This window comes from Alosa sapidissima, chromosome 15, assembly GCF_018492685.1.
Source record: "Alosa sapidissima isolate fAloSap1 chromosome 15, fAloSap1.pri, whole genome shotgun sequence".
Classification (NCBI taxonomy): Eukaryota; Metazoa; Chordata; class Actinopteri; order Clupeiformes; family Clupeidae; genus Alosa; species Alosa sapidissima.
Window position 1 is genome coordinate 684,001 of NC_055971.1, and position 23,965 is coordinate 707,965.

The 23,965-nt window shown below is 39.9% G+C and overlaps 1 protein-coding gene across 1 annotated transcript in view; it reads right to left on the minus strand.

The window, feature by feature from the left end:
• The window catches only part of zc3h4 (zinc finger CCCH-type containing 4), an 86,106-nt gene that overhangs the window by 53,590 nt on the left and 8,551 nt on the right, over positions 1–23,965 (minus strand). The window contains exons 2-4 of the mRNA XM_042063076.1: positions 22,777–23,011; positions 22,543–22,650; positions 18,743–19,001 (exon numbers count right to left, since the gene is read on the minus strand). Of these exons, the coding sequence (XP_041919010.1) occupies positions 18,743–19,001; positions 22,543–22,650; positions 22,777–23,011 (602 nt within the window). The remainder of the gene's footprint in view (positions 1–18,742; positions 19,002–22,542; positions 22,651–22,776; positions 23,012–23,965) is intronic.

Here is a 23,965-nt window from a genome sequence, read left to right on the forward strand (position 1 = left end):
CAAACTTTTACATCTGGAAAGAGCTCCTTGGTAACTATCCTGCTAGCTCAGGTCACGTCAACACTTGATCCCAGAAAGATTGTCTTCGACATGTTAGTTTTTTGAACATTTATTGTATCTAATGACATAGAAAACATAATGATTTGCATACACATACCGCACTATGCACAACTTTTATTCACTAGCGACTACAGCCTAAAACCGTCAGGTTGAAGGGGGGCTAATTACTCCATAGAATTACTCTCAGGTATTTTCTTAAAGTGACAGGCACTGAATTACACCTACTCATCACCAATGTGCACTCAATTGGACCTACACACCACATTAAAGATATGCCTAAGTGTTATAGGTTAAACATCAATATGAGGCATTCAAATTACTAAATATGTTTAGCTACTATAGTAATTACTAGTAAAATGTTATACTTTAAAAAATGCATTATTAAATAAATACACTCTATATGAATTCAAAAATATATGATAGAAACATATCACATAAGCTATCATTTTCAGTGTGTGTTTGTGTGTGTGGAGAGAGTCAAGCAGAATCTAGGATGTCCACTGTTGTGAATGATCCCACTACAGTATATATTACTGATGACGTCAGGGTGGTGGGGGTCCCAAAATCAAACACTTTTTTTTTTAAAGTATCGAAGTATTGAAATCGCAATTCTTGACTTGGTATCAGAATCGACCCCCCCTCCCCCCCAAATTGTGTAAATCCCCCCTACATGAATAACCTAAGGGGGGAATTCCCCCCCATTTTGAAAAATTAATTTTAAGCCCTGAGACTACAAGTAGGGATCGACCAATTATCGGCCTGGCCAATTATTAGGGCCGATATTTAGCATTTTTATAATAATCGGTATCGGTCATTTTTTCCACCGATAAGCCGATATTGAAATGGATAAAAAATGAAACGCACTATTTTGTCTGTAAAGCGTCTCTCACTCCCTGCATTTGCTACTCTGTGGTCAAGAGCATTGTCCCGCCCACTACACCGTCTGATTTGTTAGTTAGCACGAATGCAGCCAATCAGGATCGAAGACTGAACACAGACAAAGTTTAGGATTCTCACTGAGGCAGAGTGCAGACTGGGCTGTAGCCTACGGAGCTATTTTTCGAAGGTAAGGAAGGTAGCCTACATTGCTGAAGTTGCAGTGAATCACAATCATCTACAGCAAAGTTACAAAAACACCACGTTGTAAGCTATTGTCTCTTTGATCCGGATCAATACGTAAAGCACCCACTTCCTTCATTTAGCGAATTCCCGATTGATGCACGTTACTGATGCTGTTTACTAGTTAGCCCACAAACTCGGGTGCTGCGCGTCGGGAGTTCTCTGCCTCCGCCTCGTTCGTTAATTGTAACGGGAGACGTCGGCGGACATAGTAGCCTACAGACAAGTCATAAATTATGCGATAGTGAACGTCAAAAAGTCTAATAGCTGCTTTTTGAAACGGACTGTCAGAAAAGACTATGCACCCAGGGCCAACCGTAATTTAATCCGACCTGGACAAAATCGCGTCATGAGCTGGCTATTAACGTGCCTTTTAGGCTCTCAATAGTGTAGCTTAGCCTTATAGCCTACACATGGACACAAATTGCATGCTTAAATAGCCTAACAACTATTTTAAAACTGTTTTGTTAAACTATTCAAGCGTAACACTTGCCATCACGCATGCACCTCTCCCTCTCTCGTGCACTCACACACACGATGGCAAAGCATCCTCTTTGTGACAGGTCCCTTAACAAGCACATAGCCCATTGTGCAGGCTTACTGTACTCTGAAAATAATTGCTATCACTCAGCTATTGGATTAACATGATACACAGGATTTACACTTGCAAAGTGATGCAAGTTGATAGACAATTGTGTATCAAAAGAAGAAAGAAAAGTTTGCATAATTAAATGATTTTTAATTAAATGTTTGCAGCATATAGCCTTTACTATCTACCCCCCTTTTTGACAACTGACATATCGATTTTACATATCGGTTATCGGCCTCCTGTTTTGGTAATAATTGATATCGGTATCGGCCCTGAAAAAAACATATCGGTCGATCCCTAACTACAAGTGAAGCAATACTTCGCCAAAAAACAAATTACAATTTCTTTTGAAAATCGAAGTGGCAAAGTGGATTGTTTCACTTGCATATATATCTTTTTCCATTACACTAAATGATATTAGAGATTAAAACCTAGCGGCTCGTGGTTTTCTGTAACTGGCTGATAGGCCTACAGCACGTCTCCTCCGACATTCCCAACAGTTAATCAAACAATCCAAAAGTGAATTACCGGTAGGCCTAAATCCCGAAGCAAACGGAAAATCTCCAAACAAAATGCAGTCTCACGATAAAACTTGTTATTGTTTATAAATGTGTCTTTGTTATTTTATGAAGAGGCATCTGGCTGTTTTGTTTATGTTTGTCTTACTTTCATTAATTTGACTGCTAAAAACGCCATTTTAACGCAGTTTTTGGAGGGACAGAAATACCAACAGAGAAAGCAGTGTTCATCTTCTGTCTGAACATTGTCTACCTGCAATAGGCTATCACTTTACTGATTGACACTACCCCACATGGAGAATTGTCGCAGGTAAACAATGGAGAGAACCTATAATATATAATTACTATAGGCTTACAACAGTCTAATTTTGTGTGTCAATTCAAAGACCTGTTATTTCCATTTTTGGATTAGAGCCTCTGTGCTGTTTTCATGGACAGCAAGGATCCGCTTTGTTCGTTGTTTTAAATAACGTTGTTTATTGCTTCTACACACATAATCTCCAGACGCGCACATACATTGAATGAGCGCTGACACCACTACCCCCTAATTGCATGTCTCTTTATTTGATAAGACTAAATTAAGAATATTAATATTTTCTATTCAGGAAATTGTTTAGTTTCTTTTTCTTTCGGTCCGCAGTTCCTTAATAGGCTACCATTCAATTGTGCCACAAAATATCTGCGGAATAGCAATCTCCTCGTCGAGGAGGCCCTAAGCCTGCAGATCATAGACAGAGAAAGCATGCTCTGGGAACAGAACACAGTTGCCTGTCTAGTGTAGCCATGGGTCTGTCTACAAGGTAAATGACAAGTGTCTTAGTGCGCTTCGGGGGTGGGGTGCGGTCGCACCCCCACTTCCAACGTCAATAGGTCATGAGGCCAGTGGTTACCCCATACCATAAAATGTCTCATTTTCCGACGCAACACAAAACCTCTTGCCTATTCGTCTGGGCCTTTCTATAGTTTCAGTAAGGGCTGTATCATGAGACAAACAGTAAGAACAGAATAGGTTGCTCTATTTCACTAAACCCACTGTCCAAACCCCCTGTGCCTACCTACAGTGGGTCCCAGTTAAAAATTGACACTTCATTCACGATCATGGTGAATGGTGAAATGTAAGTACAACTGCAGCCGCTTGGGGGCAGCATAGTCCGCTGTGGAGTTCCACGGTCGAACCAGACGGCGCATTCGACAGCAAGGGCTGTGATTGGCCGAGTTTTCAGTGCGTTTCTCTGTGTTTTTAGCAGCCCCTGCAACATGCTAGTCCACTGTAGCCTAAGCCTTGTACATAATGTTAAACATAGTTTTGGATTCAGTGGCAAGATTTCTTGATTGTACAGTGTCTGTCTCTCAGTAATGTTTTAAAATGAGAGCTTCGTCAGCTGGCAGTAGGCTACTTTGTCGGTAGTCATGAGAAGTTCGCTTGCTAACAGAACATAAATATGCTGCCCAGAAACCTTGTGAATAGTTCTGATTTTTTTTACTACACTAACGAGGTTGAAATATAGACTTTGCCTACAGCATCTCCTTAACAGTAATGTTAACAAAATGACAGCATTCATATGACAAAGAAAAACGAATTCGGTCACTCAAGACTGTGCCACAGCAACCAGTGTAGGCTACAGTCCTACCCAATAGGCCTACTCGAAGCAGATAGCGTTGTCTGACGGTCGAGTGGGTTAATGCACGTATTTCCAGAACAGGTCTGCAACTCTCAGGTAGTTCTGAGTTCGAATCTAGGCAGGGGCAGAGCCATATAAAGGCCTAGGCCTATTGTTATAATTTTTTGCAAGGTGTTGCTCCTGGCAATACTTGTTTATAATACGTTTGGTGATTAATTGATAGCTGTTTTTGGGACACGTTAAACGTTCTTTATAATGAGCGCATCCGGGGAGTAAAACGACTGTTACGCGCTGTTACAACTGTAGGCTACATTGATTGCAATACAAAAATATGCGCGTGTTAGTTTAGTTAGTTTTGTGATGTTTTGCACTTTTGCCTCATGTGTTTTCAGGTTTGAGGGCTTTTTTGGCAAGATTGACCTTGGTTAGACTCTGCATATGTTATTTCTCCGTATGGAAAATAAAGTCAATTTTCGACACACGTCTGTTATTAGTTAAATAACAAGTGTTGCTTGTTAAAACATGTGACTAGTGAAACTCAAATGATTTTAGAAATATTTAGCCAAAGCCAAAAAGAGAAGGAGAGACGCCGGTGCAGCTCAGACGTCTTCTTAATTTTCTTTATTCTTTAGTAAAAGGTGCAGAACATTATTAAACTTTGACTAACGTTTCGATGTTCGTTAGTCAAAAACATCGACACATCGAAATGTTAGTCAAAGTTTAATAATGTTCTGCAGCTTTTACTGAAGAATAAAGAAAATTAAGAAGACATCTGAGCTGCACCGGCGTCTCTCCTCTCTAAAATATCTGTCCTGGCCTGGTTGCAACGGATTGTGGCCAAACGACAGAAGCGCGGAGAACCCTCCTTTGTCTTCCAAAAAGTGTTACTTTGTGCCCCGCGCTCCCCCACTGCTTGTGAAAGAAGGGGATGGGGGAGGGGGGCTTAACGTGAAAAAGCTTAATGTCACAAAACGGAAACGAGTCGTTTTAGGCTACAGGCCTTCATAATGGTAGGCTACAGGAAGTGGGGGGAGGGTATGGGATGACCAGAGCCGTCATCTATCGTCTTTCCAGGCACACAGCTCGTTATAAAGCCTATCGACTGCCTTAACAGATAGGCTTTGCTCTTGGGTTTGGCCTTACAGCGAACTCAATGCTCTTGTTGCTTGCAGTTTGTTAAATAAAGCGATGCAGATTACATTATTTATTTCTGATTAATTGCGTCTTTTGATGTATGTTGCAACATTTGCTTGTTAGGCTGGGCTACTGTCAATGTCCTGTACAGGTCAATGTTCAACAATTGCTGGTGTAGGCCTAGGCTATTAATTAATTAGGGACTGTTCGTTATTTATTTAAATAAGGGGCTACCGGAGGAGTTTTGGGAGCGTTAGTCAAAAATGACGTGACCCTCCCTCGCCAGCAAGACTTTTTTCTATGACCCTCCAAAGTGATTGAGAAAAAACGCATGATCCTCCCCAGTCCCAACAATGTATTGATGCCTTAGGCTACTGGGTCAATTTGGGAGCTTGCATGCTACGACTCCTTCCTTGAAATGCCTTGAAAAGGCTGTCGTTTGCACAATTTCACAAATAATCACCGGGACCGAAACAAACCTGTCAACTTTTCCCGGGTTTATCGCGTATTTTAACTTTTTCCTCGCTGTCTTAGGAGGAGCTGCAGGGCCGTCGCAAGGGGATGCGAGGCCCTGTGCGAACTTGACAGATGCAAGGCCCTTTTCACTTACGTGCATGAAATCATGCGATAGCTTACTTTACACATAGCCAAGGCTACCGTCGGTGTATTTTAATAGTAGCCTAGTCTAATAAGCTACACCAGCTTGCCTTTAAGAGGGGAAATTCAATTGTATAGCCTATAACATTAGCTGAGTCACATATTTGGCCATATGGTGTTTATCATAGGCTACATCACGAAACCAAATAGTGTAACAAAGGCGAACACTTTAACAGGGGGAATTCATTGGGCATGAATCATTGTGCTGAACGGTATTTGTCAATGAGCAGAAACACACGACATTCAAACTACTGATAAGATGTACTGGTCTGTATCTATAGGCTAACATTGGACAAATAAATGACACTGACTCGCCATATCCTGACTCAGGAAAAAAAACATTTTCTTGCTTTGCCGCAAACTCAGCAATGAAATCATAGGCCAGTTTGCAGGTAGCCTAACGTCTTTTTCATAGAAGGGAGAGCCCAGTCTCTCCTGTGACATGGAGGTGCGCAAATAGTTTTTAATAGCCTGTTCAACTTCGAAAAGCTTCGTTCACCCGATGCCAGTCACTGATCGCAATTTCAAAGTTCGGAAAGCTTCATCTTTTTAAGTTTTAAGTGCAGTGGCCCATATCTGCCCCCTTTGGAATTATATCTCGAGCCTATTATAAGGTCCAGTGCGTTATGTCCTGGGATTCGGATGTGCTCAAAAAGAAAAGAAAAAACACTTTTTTATAGATGGTTATGAGGCGCAATGTGAGAGAGAAATTTGATGATCATTGATCGTTGTTTTGGGACGTTAAGCCTTTTCCATAGGCGTCAGTGAAGGAGATTGAAGAATGACCATTTTTTTTTTATACGAAAATATTTCTTAACTACAAAAACTCAGTGTCTAAAAACTCAGTGTCATTCAGACTCAACCCTCTTGTTGTTTTATTATCTTTTTCGTTGTCGTTTGAACGTTGGCAAGCAGGCATGTTGCGGTTGCAATTTAAGTGAAATTTCTACAGTAGGCCTACAACATGCTGTTAGGCTGGGCTACTGTCAATGTACTTGTACAGGTAAATGTTCAACAATTGCTGGTGTACAGGTTATATAATCAATTAGCTAAATCATTTGTCCAGCTGTTTAAACATTTTTTCGTGCTACATTCAAACGCAAAAGGTGCTTTGATATATTTTTCGTTTGAACGTCGGCAAGCAGTCATGCTTTGGTTGCAATGAATGAGGATAATTGCTTTTTTTTTGCATTATTTTGAATATGACTCGCTCCAGTCTCAACAGCACGTACTTTTCCCACACGCTTAGTTCTAACACACATAGGCCAATCCCCTCTCGCTTTCTCTCTCTCCATCCCTGCACACGGTGCTTTCTTAAAGGAGCTGCACCATTTTACAACAATTGCATCTACATTTTCATATTAGAATGTTTTGTCAAGTGTAAGCTTAAACTACCGTGATCAATTGAAGTTCCCGTGCCCCCGCTGCGTCATGGAAGCAGTAAGTCAGTCGCATCAAAAATAGTAGTGGCACCCAAGTGACACCTTGTGGTTGTTTGTGTCAACTGCAGTTTGTGCCATTTCTGCTGAGAAAATGGGGATCGTGATTCATGAAGGAACCCGTCCAAACTTAACGGGGACCCACTGTACATCGCGCGGATACCTAACATTTCATTCGTTGCCTTCATATTTTTTGCCTTATTCGAAACAATTCTTGTAGGTATCCATTACTCTGCTACCACCAGGAATAATCGTCACTTACACGCGCGCTCTCTATCTCCCTCTCTCCTAGCATTTTTGTCGGAAGATCCTGCTTGAGTTCAAGTCGAATTTTCAGTGGTGTAGTGGGGAGTCACACTCGCACTTCCATATACATCGGTGTGTAAGGCCAAGGCCCAATTGTTACCAGCTTTCGTGAACATGAAACTGAATTAAAAAAAAACAATTAAATGACTTGGATTAGCTTAAAAATGTAATGTCTTCACCCAAACTACACTTTTCCACCAAAGTCTATGAATATGGTCTGTAGCTTTTGATTTTGTTGTATCATAAACAGACAAACCATAATGTAGAGTAGCCTATGTAATCTAGCCTAGTCTAATAACATGCGGCATGGCTTCATTCATTACCACATGTAAACCATGGCAATAACAATAGCACACGAAGGATTCACACGCATTCAACACACTGTGGGCAGTGTAGCTCAATTTGATGGGGCGTAATATCAATGTCATTGCAAATTATTAAAATGCAGAGGTGCACAGTCAATAAAACAAAACAAAAAAATAACAGAAAGAACATTGGGCAGGCAAGTTTTGAAAAGTTTGTTTGGATGAAAGTAGCTGCACCAATCGTAAGTTTTTCCTAAAGTTTTTCAGGTTCAGCGTTGGGTCATTAATTATGGTTAAATAGCCTATCACTTATATTGGAGCTCCCTCGATAAAAATCACTCTTATTACTCACACATGCTTATCGTGTCATTTTGACCACTGGATTAGCCTACCTGCTTTCTGCAAAACACAAACGAAGGAATTGCAACAGTGGGCAATGAAGATGCTTGCTAGATTCCGATACAGGCAGTTGTATATTCTATGGTTTTCTAGGCACTTTCTAGCTACTTTCGGGTAACGTGGAACGACGAGCTGCATAGTTTTTTAATACCTTGACACATGGTGGAGTGCTACACCATGACGGTCATTCCTGTAACAAATTTTATGACAAAGAGGCCTAATTGGAGACTGTGTGATGCATTGTTATCACTGGTAACAACGCTTGTTTTGCTAATAAATGCATATTAAAATGCTCAAAACAATGCTCCAAGAAGTGGGGGGACGGCGTTCCCCCTGGTCCAACGCCCACTACACAAGTGAACGAATTGAAATGCGTGTGTCTCACGCATTGGGCGCCCTGGTTATGCCTATCTATATCTTCATATAGCCAATCTATACAAAATATCAGAAAATGGTTTTGCATTAGGCTTATAGCCTAGCAGATAGGGCTGGGCGATATATCGGTATTACGACTATGACCGATATATTTTTGAAAACGATATGTAGTTGAGACAATATCGTAATACCGGTATTATGTCAAATAATGGGCCATTTTATCAAAGCCACTTGCTCTTCTGTGTTCAGACCATTCAGATAGCCGCAGCTCTGCTCAACTGCACCCCCTGCGTGTGCACGTTCTCCCTCGCAGCACTACAAACTTTCAAACATGACGGACACCGAGTCAGATTTTGTTTACCTTGATCAGAGGTTGGTGCTGATGCCTATTCCGTCGGCACATAAACGGCTAGAAATCAAAATTCCACTGGAGCTCCAAGCGGTTTTGTACACGCAGATTTAAGTTACAACACTGTTTAGCAACTACAGCTCTTCGACTCACGGTAAAATGTCATTTTTGGTACATAGCCTAGCTAATTTAAATACACTTGCGTTTAGCGACAGTCGCAGATCTAAAGTCCTCAGGGAGACAACCTAAACGCTGATTTTATTAAGAGGATATGCACGCGACTCGCGAGCAGTTAGGGCATCATTTTTTATGATTCCTGAAACCCCAATTCAATCGTGCATAGGGATTTTTCTTACGAACCGGAACATGCAAAAATGAACGCATACAAAACGACGGTAGCGTCTATCACACTCTTGATGAGTGACTCAGTTACATTGTTTAAGTAGACTAATTGTTTAAAACTATTTTTGTTGTTGATAGCAACATGTCTAGGCCATCATATTTGCTTGTCATCTAGGCCCTATCAAACCCTTACAGGTAAAAAAAACTGCATTGTGTGACAAAACTGCAGGTTTTTTCAATATTGTTGTGCCCAAAATAGCCTATTGCATTGTGCAGTACAATGTAGGCCTGCGTTGTCAGTCAGGGTCAACTTTTGGTCTTTTGTTATTTGCACAGCTTTATCAGAGCAACTGTAGCCTATGCCTATTGTAGGCCTATGTTATTGTTTACACTTTTTTGCACAGCTCTGTTAGAGCAGTCTGAAATTAATATAATTAAAACTGGCTGTGTTGTCATATGTTGTGTTGAGTGAATATATGAAGCACTTCGCTCTTTCTGTTTGAAATATCAATATCGTATCGATAGCGTATATCGCCAATCAGCCCCAAAATATCGGGATATCAGTTTTGGTCCATATCGCCCAGCCCTACTAGCAGATAATAAAACTACCAAATTAATTAAACAAGAAAACGGCATGTGTCTTTCTTTCCTCCGATTGGAATTAATGAAACTACTGTGCAAAGTGGAAAGGGAAAAAAGTGTGAGATTTCGCCAAATTTGGTTTTACTCATTTTGAGTAGGCCTAAACTGTTCGCCAAAGGCCATCATCTCTGGCCCCAGCTTGATAAAAAGAGTAAGCTCTCATTTAGCCTAGTCTACTGTATGACTTCAACGAGGTGATCTTTAGTATTGTTCTGTAGCTTACAGCAGTGTTTCCCAAACTTTTTTTTCTGGGGACCCACTTTTTAAAAGTGACAGACTATCGCGACCCAACGTTAATTTTTTTTTTTGGGGGGGGGGCATAGTGCAACCCTAGCGGCTCCCCCTGAAACTACCGGTAGGCTACCTGCAGCCTATGACGCAAATGTAATAGCCTTATGTCCTGGTCTATGGATGTCTGCTTAGTTGTTGACAGCACATTTGTTTACAATTTCAAATTATACTGTTTAGATTTTAACAGGCCAAGTTGAAGAGTTGTTGTCCATTATTGTTCATGCAAATATAGGCTGATTCATGTCCCCTTGCATTTTGTAACTGTGAGATCCATGGTAGGCCCCGACAGAAATATTATATTATTTCATTTTGCGAGTGAGATATCCACGCTCTGGCATCCCCTCTGCGACGTGTTCGCCCCCCCCCCCCAGTTTCAGAGCTATTCTAAATGCAAAAATGCATAGAGGGAGTTATGACAAAACCGTGACTGTTAACAAACTAGATCCTAATAGAAAGCTGTTAGCTTTCCTAAGCTATATAAGGTATAAGCTAGGCCTATTACACAACATAAATTGTCACTAGGCTATGCTGGCGACTCAAATAAAATCTCCTTTGGGAACCAATGGCTTACAGCATCAATCACACTGCCGCTGAATGCAGTCCGCTGCCCTGTTTACCAGCAATGCTACAGCGGACCAGTGTTCATTTCATTGACAAAGACGAAAAATATTCGTCAACAAACCTTTTTCACAGATGAAAACTAAATAAAAAGTCAGATATGATGACGAAGACTATGACAAAATATAACTGACACTTAAGTCAACAAATATAAACGAGACGAAAATGTTAGGGAGGGACAAATGGAGAAGAGATCCAATCAAAACTACTCTTTTTGTCGGACAAGTTGGGAAGAAATCCAATCAGAGCGAATCTTTGAGGGTAGGTGTATCTATGCAGAAGCAGCAGAGCCATTTAAAAAGCCGCGGCAAATGCAGGCATAACAGCTAAAGAAACGCAGCAGCAAGTTGCATAGTAGGAGAACAAAGACGAGTTTGCAGAACTTCGCACAGTTTCGAGGACGTTTTCACAACAGTTAGATTGTTTACATTAATATGCACAGACTTAGTTACACAGCTGTGACTGATTTCAGCTGTCTTCGCTCATTAATCACATTTCATAGTGACATTTGACCCAGTGCAGTCTGGCTATTGTGACTGAAGCAGGCAGACCAGAAAGCACTGCTTTGAATGAAACATTTAGCCTACGTTTTAAAAAGAACACCCAGACCAGTACTGTTGACAGGAGCATCAATCTACTATTTCTGAATCTGCAGTAAGGAATTTCTGTTGTTTACCGTAGCAGTTCTCACGTCTGAAATGCTAGCTACCAGCCTTGTCAAAGGTAACTTAGCTAACGTTTTGCTGAGCCTACCTTAACTAACAGACAAACTCCCTTAATAAATTGACTACATGTGTTGCAGCTTGAAACAAAATGTCTTCAAAAGTATGTTGAAGGTGGTTACATTTATTTCCATTCCAATAACTTCACAAACTACATTTCCGTTTGCACTTGTAGGCTTGTTCTCTCATTTTCCTACTGTACTGTTTTGAACTTCTCTATTTCCTATCCTGGACTGCCATCTACTGGATAGAAAAGGCAACAACCTAGTAATTATGTTAATTAAAATCTACAACATGTTTGAATGGCCAAAAAAGGAAAAATCATAGGGGGTATTCCAAATGTTACTTTGGCGTTAGGGTAGCCTACGCTGCACATGTCATAGACAGTGACTGGTAACTTCAGTCATTTGCATTTATCATGCTAAAAATCTGACACCAGGCACTACACTGATGCCTGAGCCAAAGAGAAAATTATAATAAAAGAGAGAGATGTTGAACTTTAGTCTATAATGTTGGTTTGGCTCTTCATTGATTCGCTCATCTGCCAAACTTGTTTTTAAGATGTTCATAGCAAAAATGGATGCATTTGATTCATTTGGATTAATTAATCACAGAGTATGTACGGTCAGTGTTTTTGACATTATAATAATAATAATAATAATAATAATAATAATAAGCTTTATTTGTATAGCACCTTTCATACACAGAATGCAGCTCAAACATAGGTACACCTGGAATTTTTTGAGACCTAAGTGTGTGGGCCCTGGTTGAATTGACGTGGAATGACCCTACAAATTGGACTGGAAGTGCAACACTGAGGCTGTTTAAAAGAGCTGGCTCTGTGCTTGGAAGTACACTTGAACCCCTAGATTTGGTTGTTGAGAGAAGGATGTTGCAAAAGCTCCTTAACATTATGGACAACATCTCACATCCACTGAACGAACTACTGGTCAGACAACAGAGTGTTTTCAGCAGGCGGTTGCTTCAATTTAGCTGTAACAAGGACCGTTATAGGAAATCATTCCTGCCCACTGCCAACTATTTTATAACAACTGTCCTTTGTGTCGTGAGAAGAAAATCTTATGCTGAGAGATAATGCACAGTTTGCAACCTCTTCAACGGAGACCATATCCAATTGTATTTATTTTTTAACTTGTATGTATGTATGTATGTATGTATGTATATGTGTGATATATGTTTATATTATTAATTGCTGCTGTAGCACCATCATTTACCTTTGGGGATGAATAAAGTAATCTATCTATCTATCTATCTATCTATCTATCTATCTAAATGCATGAAATACAAGCCTTAAGACGGATAGGCTACTTTCTGATCCTATAACTAATGAAAGAAATGGTTCATTTTAACACGGAGGAGAAGGACACATTTGGCGCTTCAGTGCTGTAGCCTTGCAAAAATATTAGAGGCTACATACGGTGGGCAGTGCTTCGACTTGGCCAGCTTCACTCGCGGTCCGTGCGTGGGATCACGCGGTATCACGCGACTTTAATTTGTATTTTCCCAGTGAGACGCTGCAACAACCCAAACAACCGGTAGATGGCTCAAGTGAGCAGGGTGTCTCGTAAAAAGAAATGGAGCCTGGAAAACCCTACACAGACTTCACTACAGACTTTAGCAGACTGGTTTAGAAATAATTTAATAGCCAGAAATATGCCTGCCCTGCCCTAATAAAGAAATATTTGGTTAACTGCGAGTGAATCCCGCTTGCAGCCGTAGAAAAAACGCAGGACAAATTAAACATTCTGGTTTTCTCCGAGTGCAACGATGATAGACAGACATCATTTGGACAAAATATAGAGCATATTGACCTCCGTTGCTCAGCCAAATGCCTTCCTGTTACGTCCTGTTATCACGGAGTTACAGGCGATAAACGATTTTTGATGGTCACAAGTTTACTTCATTAGCGGTTTATTTTTTTGATTATTAAAGAGTGTTTTTTATTTAAAGGTTTGCCTTTGTGCTTATTCAGTAGAGCATTTAGTGCTCTTCCCAATCCCAGACGTTCACATTGCATGTTTGTTTGTAATGGATGCAACCGCGAGATAGGCTACGTGTTTGACGGCAATGAGTTGTTAACAGACATGAACCAAGACATATAGCCCAGCAGCAATCTAGGGACTGTTCGTTATTTATTGACGGGGCCACCGGAGGAATTTTGAGTGCTTCAGTCAAAAGTTGCATGACCCTCCCTTGCCTGCTAGAAATTGTTCAATGACCCTCCGACAGAATTGTTAAAAAAGACATGACCCTCCCCTGCCAATTGTCGCTGTCTTCCGCCCGCGCTGCTTTGCGCCACAGCCACACACTGTGATAACGTTCTTAAATCAATATTTCCCGTGAGCTTGCATGCTACCAGTCCTTCCTTTTGAAATGTGTTGCGCCTGTTTGCACAATTACACAAATAATCATATGTGATTAATAATATGACAAATAATCCCTGTGCACGGGGACCGAAACAATGCATGCCAACTTTTTCCGTGTTTCTCACATATTTTAACTTTCCCCCGCTGTCTTGCCGTTTTAATGTTTTCCCGTAGAATATCCCATATTTTAATACTCTCATAACAGCCCTGCCATCGGGCCCGTCTCTGTGTTGCCCTGTTGCTACCCCTTGCCCTTCCAACGAAACAGATGTCTTCAAATCATCGTTTTCCTTGCTTGAAGGCGAACTTAGAGTGATGTTAACCTATTTAAGTTTAACGGCGTGATTGTCGTGAGAGCACGATTCATTGGCGCTTGCATGTTCGGCCTTATGTCTATGTGCGCACCTGAGGCTACTCAGCTACTAGAGAAAGAATTTCCCCTGTTTGTATGTTCACTCCAAGTTGGCCTACCATAACTTACCAACTCTGCACTGTAGACCCTAACTGGCTATTTATATTTTTCTGTGAAATAAGCAAATGTATTATTTGTTACATTGTTACATAACACATTTGACAAAGGACAGATGTATGTTATAGTGACAAAATATTAACTTTCAGTGTTTTACGATGTCTGTCATGGGGAAGTTTTTTTCCCCATGCATTTATTCTAGGCTACTGTCAGTGACTGCCGTGAGAGAAGCGGGGTCTGTGATGTGTTGCGTTAATGTATTTTCAATTGGGCATGCCGTGCCGTGTCGTCCACAGCTCAGTTCTGACAAAGCCGAATTTACTCCTTTTGAAACAATGAGTGCGCGCGTTTGTATGGTTATATTGCTTGACAGGGGGGATCCCAAGCAGCTTTCAGCCATAAGGCTACTTTGAGAACATTTCCTAATTCACCCGACACTAATATTCAAAATGTTGAAAACTATTTCGGCATAGCCTATTAACTGACCACCCGATTCACGTTGACTGGGGGGCAGAGGGGGCCATCAGACATTTGTGCCCAGTTAATCCGGCCCTGCCCCCAACAAATCACACCTTCCCACCAGCTGTGACAGCTTAAAAGAAGTCAAGAGGACTCACAGACCTATTCACAAACCGGTTTTGTGGCATTTCGCCTGTTTTGAAATCCTATGCGGCTACAGGAGCTTCCAATCGTGAGGAAGCAATTTTGCATTGTAGGCATAACTAACATGCAATAACGCCACCAACAACAACCAAAACTAGGCTACTCATTGTCAACATGTAAATTAAATGTAACATTATTGTGAATCAAATTAAAATGTTCTCTTTTGCAAATGTAGGCATAGGCATAGTAACAGATTAATTTAATAATGCTACAAACATACATCAATCCGTATGTTTCATTAGGTTACTAGGCTATTTGTTTTGCCTTACTCTTGATTCATTTAGGCTAGGCCTTTTTATTCAGTTATTCAGTTATTCTGTCCTTGTGTAGCGCACGCATTCTCAGACCTGTCACCTGCCACTCATCGTAAGGGAGGTGTTTGGAATCATTCCCGCGTTACAATCATCAGCCAATCAAGATGGTCACTTCAGTCAAGCTCGTGCATGAGTAATAACGTCATCCATAGCAACGAAGACTCACTCACTCTTAGACTGTTAGTCAAAGATTCTAGAGCGCTCAGCTCCAGAATCTGTTCAGGAGTTGTCATTTTACCTTACTAAGCCTAGCCTAGGTCTGAAAGGCTTTGTGAATAACTTAATAAGAGAAACTCCTATAGCTAAAATCTTTTATTGCTATTTAGGAGTAGCCTACTCCTAGTGTTAAGATAAAAGGCTTTGTGAATATGGCCCCTGGTGTCTAACCCAATGCATAGCCCATTTACACAAAATAATGGTCGAATATTAGGCTACTGATGATCATTGTTATTTAAGAAAGTTATTTAACCTACTTACTGTAGGCTGCGCAAACCACAGGCCTTTATTTTGGGCAAGCCTGCAGTCGAGACGGGCCTTCTGTTGAAGAATTTTATATAAAGCCTGCACTAACAGTAATCCTCCTGCCCCCCAATACCACAGCTGTGGATCCAATGTGTGTCTCAATTGTCCCCCGCTGACCACCTCACACATTTCTCTAGATTTTGCAACGACCTTACATGACACAATGCCATAAAATGCCAGTGTTTAGGACACCGAATAATGTTTGTAATGATACCAGTTAGGCCTACGTTCAACAGTAACATAAGAGTAATGAGCTATTCATTGTCGAAGGTGCATGGTGAAGTGAAATTCTTACTTTGGAAAACAAACATTTGCCGATATCATTGGATAGGGACTATGCCTACTTGTTTATTTTTTACGTAGCCTACAATGGCCCGTTCAGACAAAGCCAAAATTACTCATTTTTAAACATTTGTATGGTTATATTGCTTGATTTAAATCCCAGAGAGTAGGCTAGGCTACTGCACCCCACAGTGATGGGCCTAGCGGTCTTACGCGTTCAGTGTGGGGTATAAACAAGCTGAGAATTTAGCGGTGTCACGTCTGCCTGTCACAGACGTGGGGGGTTGAAGCTTGGGATACAGTTACTACAGTAACGGTATTTTATTTTACTTTTTATGGAATATATTTTTTTCAATTTTATAAAGGCTTTGTTTGAATGCTGTTGGAACAAATAGTAGTCAGGGAGGCAACTTTCTGTTGCAATATTCTGTGTTCTGGACTGCAGGTAACTTATTAAGCCAGTGGTTCTCAAACTTTTTCTTTCATTCCCCACTTTGATCAAGGAGGCATTGACTGATGATAGTGGAGATAACGTGTTATCCCGAGGCCTTTGCAAGTCAGCATTTCCGACGGTAGTCTACCCTATTAAAAATATAAGTTTTCGATGTCCCAAACGGAGAGCCATACTTTATTGTTTTAACAATCTCTATGCTACTCACCAAAATGTAGGCATGGGAACATGATTAAGTATCCAACTGTCGTGTGTTAAATTATTGTGATTACGAGCCAGTGGTTTTCAAACATTATGCGTGACTCGGACATCTATGCAACAGACTCATATCGTCCTCGCATTCGCAAAATGAGGACATACAGACTGCTCAGATAACAGGTGTACCTCCAGTTATGCACGGTTTTAGTCAAGTCATTTAAATGTGCTGGTGAAACAGTTGTGTACTCTGGGCACAGTTCTTCCAGAGCTTCGTGCCAAATAATGTAATAAGCGTTGAGTCTTTAGTCGTGAGATGTTTGTGTGAATGAAACGAAGCGTATAGGCCATAGTGTGACATGCGTAAACCAATGGTGTAGAGATGACGCCACAGGGTTTTATTTAAGAGAGCCTACGTTTGTATGTAGGCAATTTATATTCACAATACTTAGGCCTACTAAAATAAATAGTATTTTATTTGTATTGGTTGTTTAGAGTAAAAAAAAATCGGTCGGTCTTGACGTAAGTTTACAACCGGCAAGTCGGTCAGACTAAAAGGGGGAAAAAATAAATATTTGGGTCGGTTCTAAATTGACAGGGTCGGTCGGGTTACGGCAAACGAAAATATGTTTAAGGATGGCCTGGCAGTATTTTTTTTGCGCGTCTGCAGAAGTCAGCCAAATATGAATGTAATTCTGCGGCATAAAGCAGATGTATTTGTTTATTGTACAGAAGAAAAAAAAATGACATGTCAAGCAGTCAATTGACTACATTGCAGTCAAGAAGTAGGGCAAATTAATTTACGAAACCAAAACGTGGGTCATAGTTGTCTAAGCCTCTATTGCGTAGCCTGTTAAAAACGTCGCCAGATAGTATTAAATCGGCAACAACATTGTTTTCTGCAGAAGCCTACCCAAGGCTACAGATTAATTCTGAACAGTTATTTCTCTACTGGCTCAATTATCACACCACTGTTTTGATTTGCGTAGCTGCGTTACCCCCAACACTGATATGTGACAGCAAATTTCGATTTCGATTTTCGTTACCCCCGTGTAGTCAAGCCTTAAGACATACCCAAGTAGCCTAAATCGAGGTAATGTTTAATTATGCATGATTTATTTTGTTATTGAATTCGTAGGCTGGGATTACTCTCGGCAAGTCTCCTGCTTTTTCAGAAGGGGCGGCAGGCAGAGCGATGTACAGTGGCAGAGCGACGCAAAGTGGCTGAAAGTGGTACTAAAGCTTCACGCAGCTTCACGCCTCGTAATGCGCGACTGAAGTGGTCATTTGAAAGCGATGCCCACTGTATCTTACATCAATGTTCAATGTAGGCTATAGGCCTACTGGAAGACATATACAAAAAGACAATTACACATTCACGCCACAATCAGGAATTATTTGAATAAGACAATAGACTGATAAGTCTTTTATTTTACAAAACGGTAGGCTAATAAGTGATAACTGTTTGGCCAACAGTCTTTAAAGTAGGCTCAATTTAATTTCCAGGGAAAGGTTTTTTATGTTTTAGCCTATGTTACAGCAGGAATTAGTGCCTGGCATGTAAGGGCGTTGGCATCACAATGGTTGCTTCCCATCGTGATGTCTGTCAATGATTATATCGTCCATCGGCACAACCCTAGTTGGCAAGTGCAAGTAGACACATATTGCGTACATAGTGACCCTGTAAATCTTGTTTGATCACATCGTAATATTATTGCAAATGCAATTAATCATTTGGCTCTATTCCAGTCTTACTTAAAAAACACTCCAATTAACATTGTTTTGGTCCGCAACGAAAATGTACTGTTATCATAAGATTTCTCCTTTAATTATATATGATTTAATTATGTTTATTGACAAATTGTCAAATTAATCAATAATCAAAAGGTTGATCATGTTTACATTCATAATTTAAATGTCCCTATGAATAACTTAATAAATACTTCAAAAGTGTGTGCGTGTGAGTCCTTACCTCTGCCTCCACGGTTGCCCACACCTCCTGTGCAGACTGTGCTGTTCCCCTCTTTAGCTTTGCGATACTGGTTGAGCTCCTTGGTAAAGTCATCGTATTCATCCTCGACCATTTCTTCATCCTCTTCACCCTCATAGTTTTCTTCTTCATATTCATCGTAGTCTCCATAGCCCTGCTTCTCCATCTTTATGTAACTGCCCTTTTTAGGCATAGGAACCCCGTGGCCAGAAGGAGGGGCAGATGCATAACCTCCATGAGACTGAAAACAATTAAGATGCAACTATAAATTAAAGAGATACATTAACCCTTAGAACTCCAGCCATTTTTGCATTACTATGTTTTAATGACTTTATAGAGGTCTCAGGAAAGTGCAATACTGACTATATTATATCCTTTTTTTCAGCATAACCTAAGCAAAATGATTATTAAAGTATTGTCATTTCATTTTAACCAACTATGAAATGACTTGCATACAAACATCCCATAGTCATTTCAGTTTACTTCCTGGTTGGTTTGATGGTCATAGTCAGTTTTTTTTTTCTTACATACAATACAGGGCCTATATTTGATTGCGGGTATTGCGCATAATTTGTTCAAGTCCCGCAACTCTAGCTATCATAATGCGGAAATTCCCGCATACACTTTTACAGCCTGTCTAAAGACGTTAATCTAATCATGAAGTGGCGTGAATGCGGTGCTATTGACCGGACGGATCAACTACCGAGTTGAATTGAACATAGCCTCATGAAGACGCAGACACACGCACACACACACAGAGAGAGAGAGAGAGAGAGAGAGAGAGAACCACTTTGCGCTTACGCAAATAGGCTACGCAACCATGGCAAACTTTTACATCTGGAGAGAGCTCATTGGTAACTATCCTGCTAGCTCAGATCACGTCTGCCAGTAATGCTCACTAAAATCATTAGTGAACATTGCAAAACAATTGATCCCAGAAAGATTGTCTTCGACTTGTTAGTTTTTTGAACATTTATTTTATCCAATGACATAGAAGACATAATGAATTGCATCCACATATCCTTACGCTCTATGCGCAACTTTTATTCACTAGCCTAAAACCGTCAGGATGAAGGCTAATTACTCACGTATTTCTTAAAGTGACAGACACTCAATTACACCTACACATCACCAATGTGCACTCAATTAGACCTACACACCACATTAAAGATATGCCTAAGTGTAATAGTTTAAAAATCAATATGAAGCATTCAAATTACTAAATATGTTTAGCTACTAGAACTTACTAGTAAAATACTATACATTATTAACTAAATACACTCTATATGAATTTAAAAAGATATGAAATAGAAACATATCACATAAGCCATCATTTTCAGTGTGTGTTGAGAGAGTAAAGCAGAATCTAGGATGGCCACTGTTGTGAATGATCCCACTCTTATATTCAATATTACTGATGACGTCAAGGTGGTGGGGGCCCCCAAATCAAGTACATTTTTAAGAAAGTATCGAAATCGCAATTTTTGACTTGGTATCAGAATCAACCCCTCTATATGAATAATAACCTAAGGGGGGAATTCCCCCCATTTTGAAAAATGTTAAGCCCTGCAATAACTACCAAGCAACTACCTCAATTACCCAAGCAACACTGTATCAACCACTTTGTAAGCACTAGTAATTCCTTGGAATTGCATCACTTGTTGTTATTGTTATTTTTCCCTGTTCATCTCCTGTTTTCATTCTTGTACTCCTACTACTCAACATCATTGTAAATGAGGGCTTAGCTTTCAATGATTCCTCGAGCTTAAATAAATTAAATCAAACTATCTGCTAACAGAATAAATATACATTAAATATGTTAGCCTGGGTGCCAGCCGAACTTAGCCCCGCCCACAACATTTGAGGTCGGGAAGTTCGGTCTGGCATTGCTCCGTTGTGGAGCAGCTATGCTCGAAGCAGAACTGTTAGGACCAATCAAATTGGGCTTTACGGTGATGGACAGGTGAGCAACAGTGCCTCGTCCATCACGTCATCTGAGCACGCTTAGGTTGATTTTGTCTGCAACAAAAACGTTGTGGCTAGAAGGAAATAGAAGGCTTCTAAGACTCCATATAGAAAAAGGTTTCACTTTCATTACATGCAATTGTGACATGTTCTCTCGTTTGTTTAATCTCTGATTGGCCACCTGTTTGCTCGAAGGGTTTGCGACACCAGTCCCCAGCTGTTTATAACATGTTAGCATCGGTGTTCAATTATTTTTAAAAACGAAGGAGGGGAAATTTCCGTTTTTCCTAATAGCCTACCCTGCTACGTATTTAGTTGTCTTAGATTTCGCTATCGGGTGTTGTAGGAGATACTTTTACAAAAGACCAGAACACAATGTTAAGGCATTTGTGGAGAAGAAGGATGGTTTGTGTGTTTTACCTCCAGCTCACGGTAAGCTATTTCGTTGCTCTGATTGGTTAAGGTCTATCCAATTGAGTTCAAATTCAAGTTGAAGTTTATTTATATAGCACATTATCATACAAAATGTCACTCAATGTGCTTAAAAGAAACAAAAAGAAAAGATTAACAGTAATAATAATAGTAATTAATACAATACAATTATAAAATAGATCCAGGGGGAAATAAGACTGAATGAATAGGAGGTAAAATAATGATAATAAAAACAATAATAAACAACAACAAAAAAAAACACTCTAGTGGAAAATCTAATATCTATTGGAAGCTGATTCCAGCGCTGTGTGGCATCATAGCTAAATGCCATTTCTCCTTGCTTGGTTATAACCCTGGCGACTATTAATTGACAAGCTCCAGTAGATCTAAGCTCTCTACCATGTGTATATTGAGGAAGCATTTCAGAAAAATATTTGGTGCCAAGTCCATTCAGTGACTTATACATGGATTTCTATGCAACGTCACGAAAACATGCGTGCGCAACCGAGAGGCAGAAAGCACCATAGAACAGCATAGAGCAATGCAAAAGAGCAAAAGAATAAAATGAGTTTTTGTGCTGAAAACTGCACCAATTCGAAATCACGATGGTTAGAGAATGTTAAATATGTTCAATATCCCTAACGGAATGCATGTCTCCGCCAAAAATGACAAAATACGATGTTATATTAATAATGCAAATGAACGGCAAACTTTGACATATCTAATGAGATATTATTATTGAGACAACAGGGGTATACAAAAAAATCCGATTGTAGCTTACAGCAGCCGACTATTTAGGTTAAGTTTATAACGTTGTGGACGGCCATCAAGCGTCTTCTGCCCCACGGCTGCACGCGCATCTAGTTTTGTTAGTAAACGGGAAACCCGTGTATATGATAGGAGTAGAACCTTGAAATCAATTCTGAAATTAACTGGGAGCCAATGTAAAGATTTAAGAATGGGTATAATATGATCTCTCTTTTTAGTCTTAGAGTGCAGAGGCATTCCCCCCCTGTATCGGTTGAAACACACCCCATAATTACATCCCAATGGAGCAATATCAGACTCATCTTCTGACTAGAATCTGAGTATGATGCGTCAGGCTACTGAAATGTATGAAACATATAATACATTAACATTATATTAACAATTTAATAATACATTAACTTAAATTGACTAAATGTGTTATATGTATGAAACTTAATAAGTAAGACAGTCATAGCCATTATATTCTCAGCAAAACATTTGAAATGAGATTTGAGATATGAAAATGACATCCCTCCAACAGATATTATTTATTTATTTTAAGTATGTTGCACGTGCATTTCTCTGGAAAACCTTGAGTATCATTATGAATATAAATCTCAGTTTTACCCAGTACTTACAGAGGCAGTGTACTGCGGGCTATAGTCTCGATATTTTCTCTTCTCGTTAGTGCTGTAGTCAGAATCATCGCTGTAGTCAGAACGGTCATCACTAGAGGAAGCATGTCGCTATAATGCACAAACACAACGTAATTGCATTGGAAAATCCCGTAATCGAATCAAGAGGACATTTTATGTGGAATTGAAAAATCCAATGTGATTAATGATGAAATGGTAAACAAACTAAACTCTTACTTTGTGCTTAGATGACTTCCGCCTTTTTTTTGCCCTTCTTTTCTCCTTATCACGCTCCTTTTCTTTCCTTCTCTTCCTTTTGCGGCGATGAGTTTTATCATCATCTGAACCACTGGCCTGATGGTCCTTGTTGTGGTGAGGTTTTCCCAATGCTTCAGACCCTTCTCTCTGAGGAGAGTCTGGCTCTGCCCCATCATCCTCTAGTTCACCCTCCTCCAGCTCACCCTCCTCACGTCTGTACAACACAATATCAGCTTATCATTACATTGGTGTTAAAACATCAACCTGTTTCAGATTAGCAATATGCATTTCAGGCAAAATATTATTTGATAATCATAGGTCATGGCTCTTTAAAGCATATTCTTTCTGGTTGTAAAACCTGACCCAAGGTTGGTACACCTGGAGACATAATCAGGTTTTAAAATTACTGGCAGGTTTGTTTGAGAACAATAGAGATGAGATTAATTCCATGCAGGCAAATGACAGGGACTGTAGAATTTCATTTGTGTGTGAGGTGCAGAAAAGTGGCCATCGGGAAAGAAAAAAGGATGTTTTACAGGACAGTGTCATTCAATGCAACAGAGAAGTGTCATACAGTACAACTGTTATACTGCGATAAAACTGCTAGGAGAATGAATCAGTAGACTTATTTCCTCTTAAATATGCATGAAGAATCATAATTGGTTTATAAGAAAGGTACATAAATTCCTTTTAGAACAAAAAAATATTATGCTGTTAAAACTTATTTTATGTGCATTTTTTTCATGGTCTTTGAATCTTTCAGTAGAGTTGAGCTAAACCTATATCACTAAAAATTCCTTCCATATATTTTCTTAAAATAATCAGTTTCGCTGAATGACACAGACACTGAATTTTTTGTCATCCGTTTCTATAAACAGCCTTAAAAATGTAACAAAACAAACAAAAAATGTATAATTAAGTGACATTTTAGTGTACATGATCAGATCAAGGAAACATTTTGTTTTTGCCTGGTTGAAACGCCTCATTCATATTTCAACTGAGCCCTGGCACCAGGTATTATGAAGCTGTGTGTAAAAGTGTAGTATTCGATGAGTATTTTACACAGTTATTTGTAAAGGTATGTCCACGCGTTTTGCTCAATGTCTTATGGAGACTCCACCTAGACATTTTTGGTTACCCAAAATACTCATACTAACAATAAAAGGCT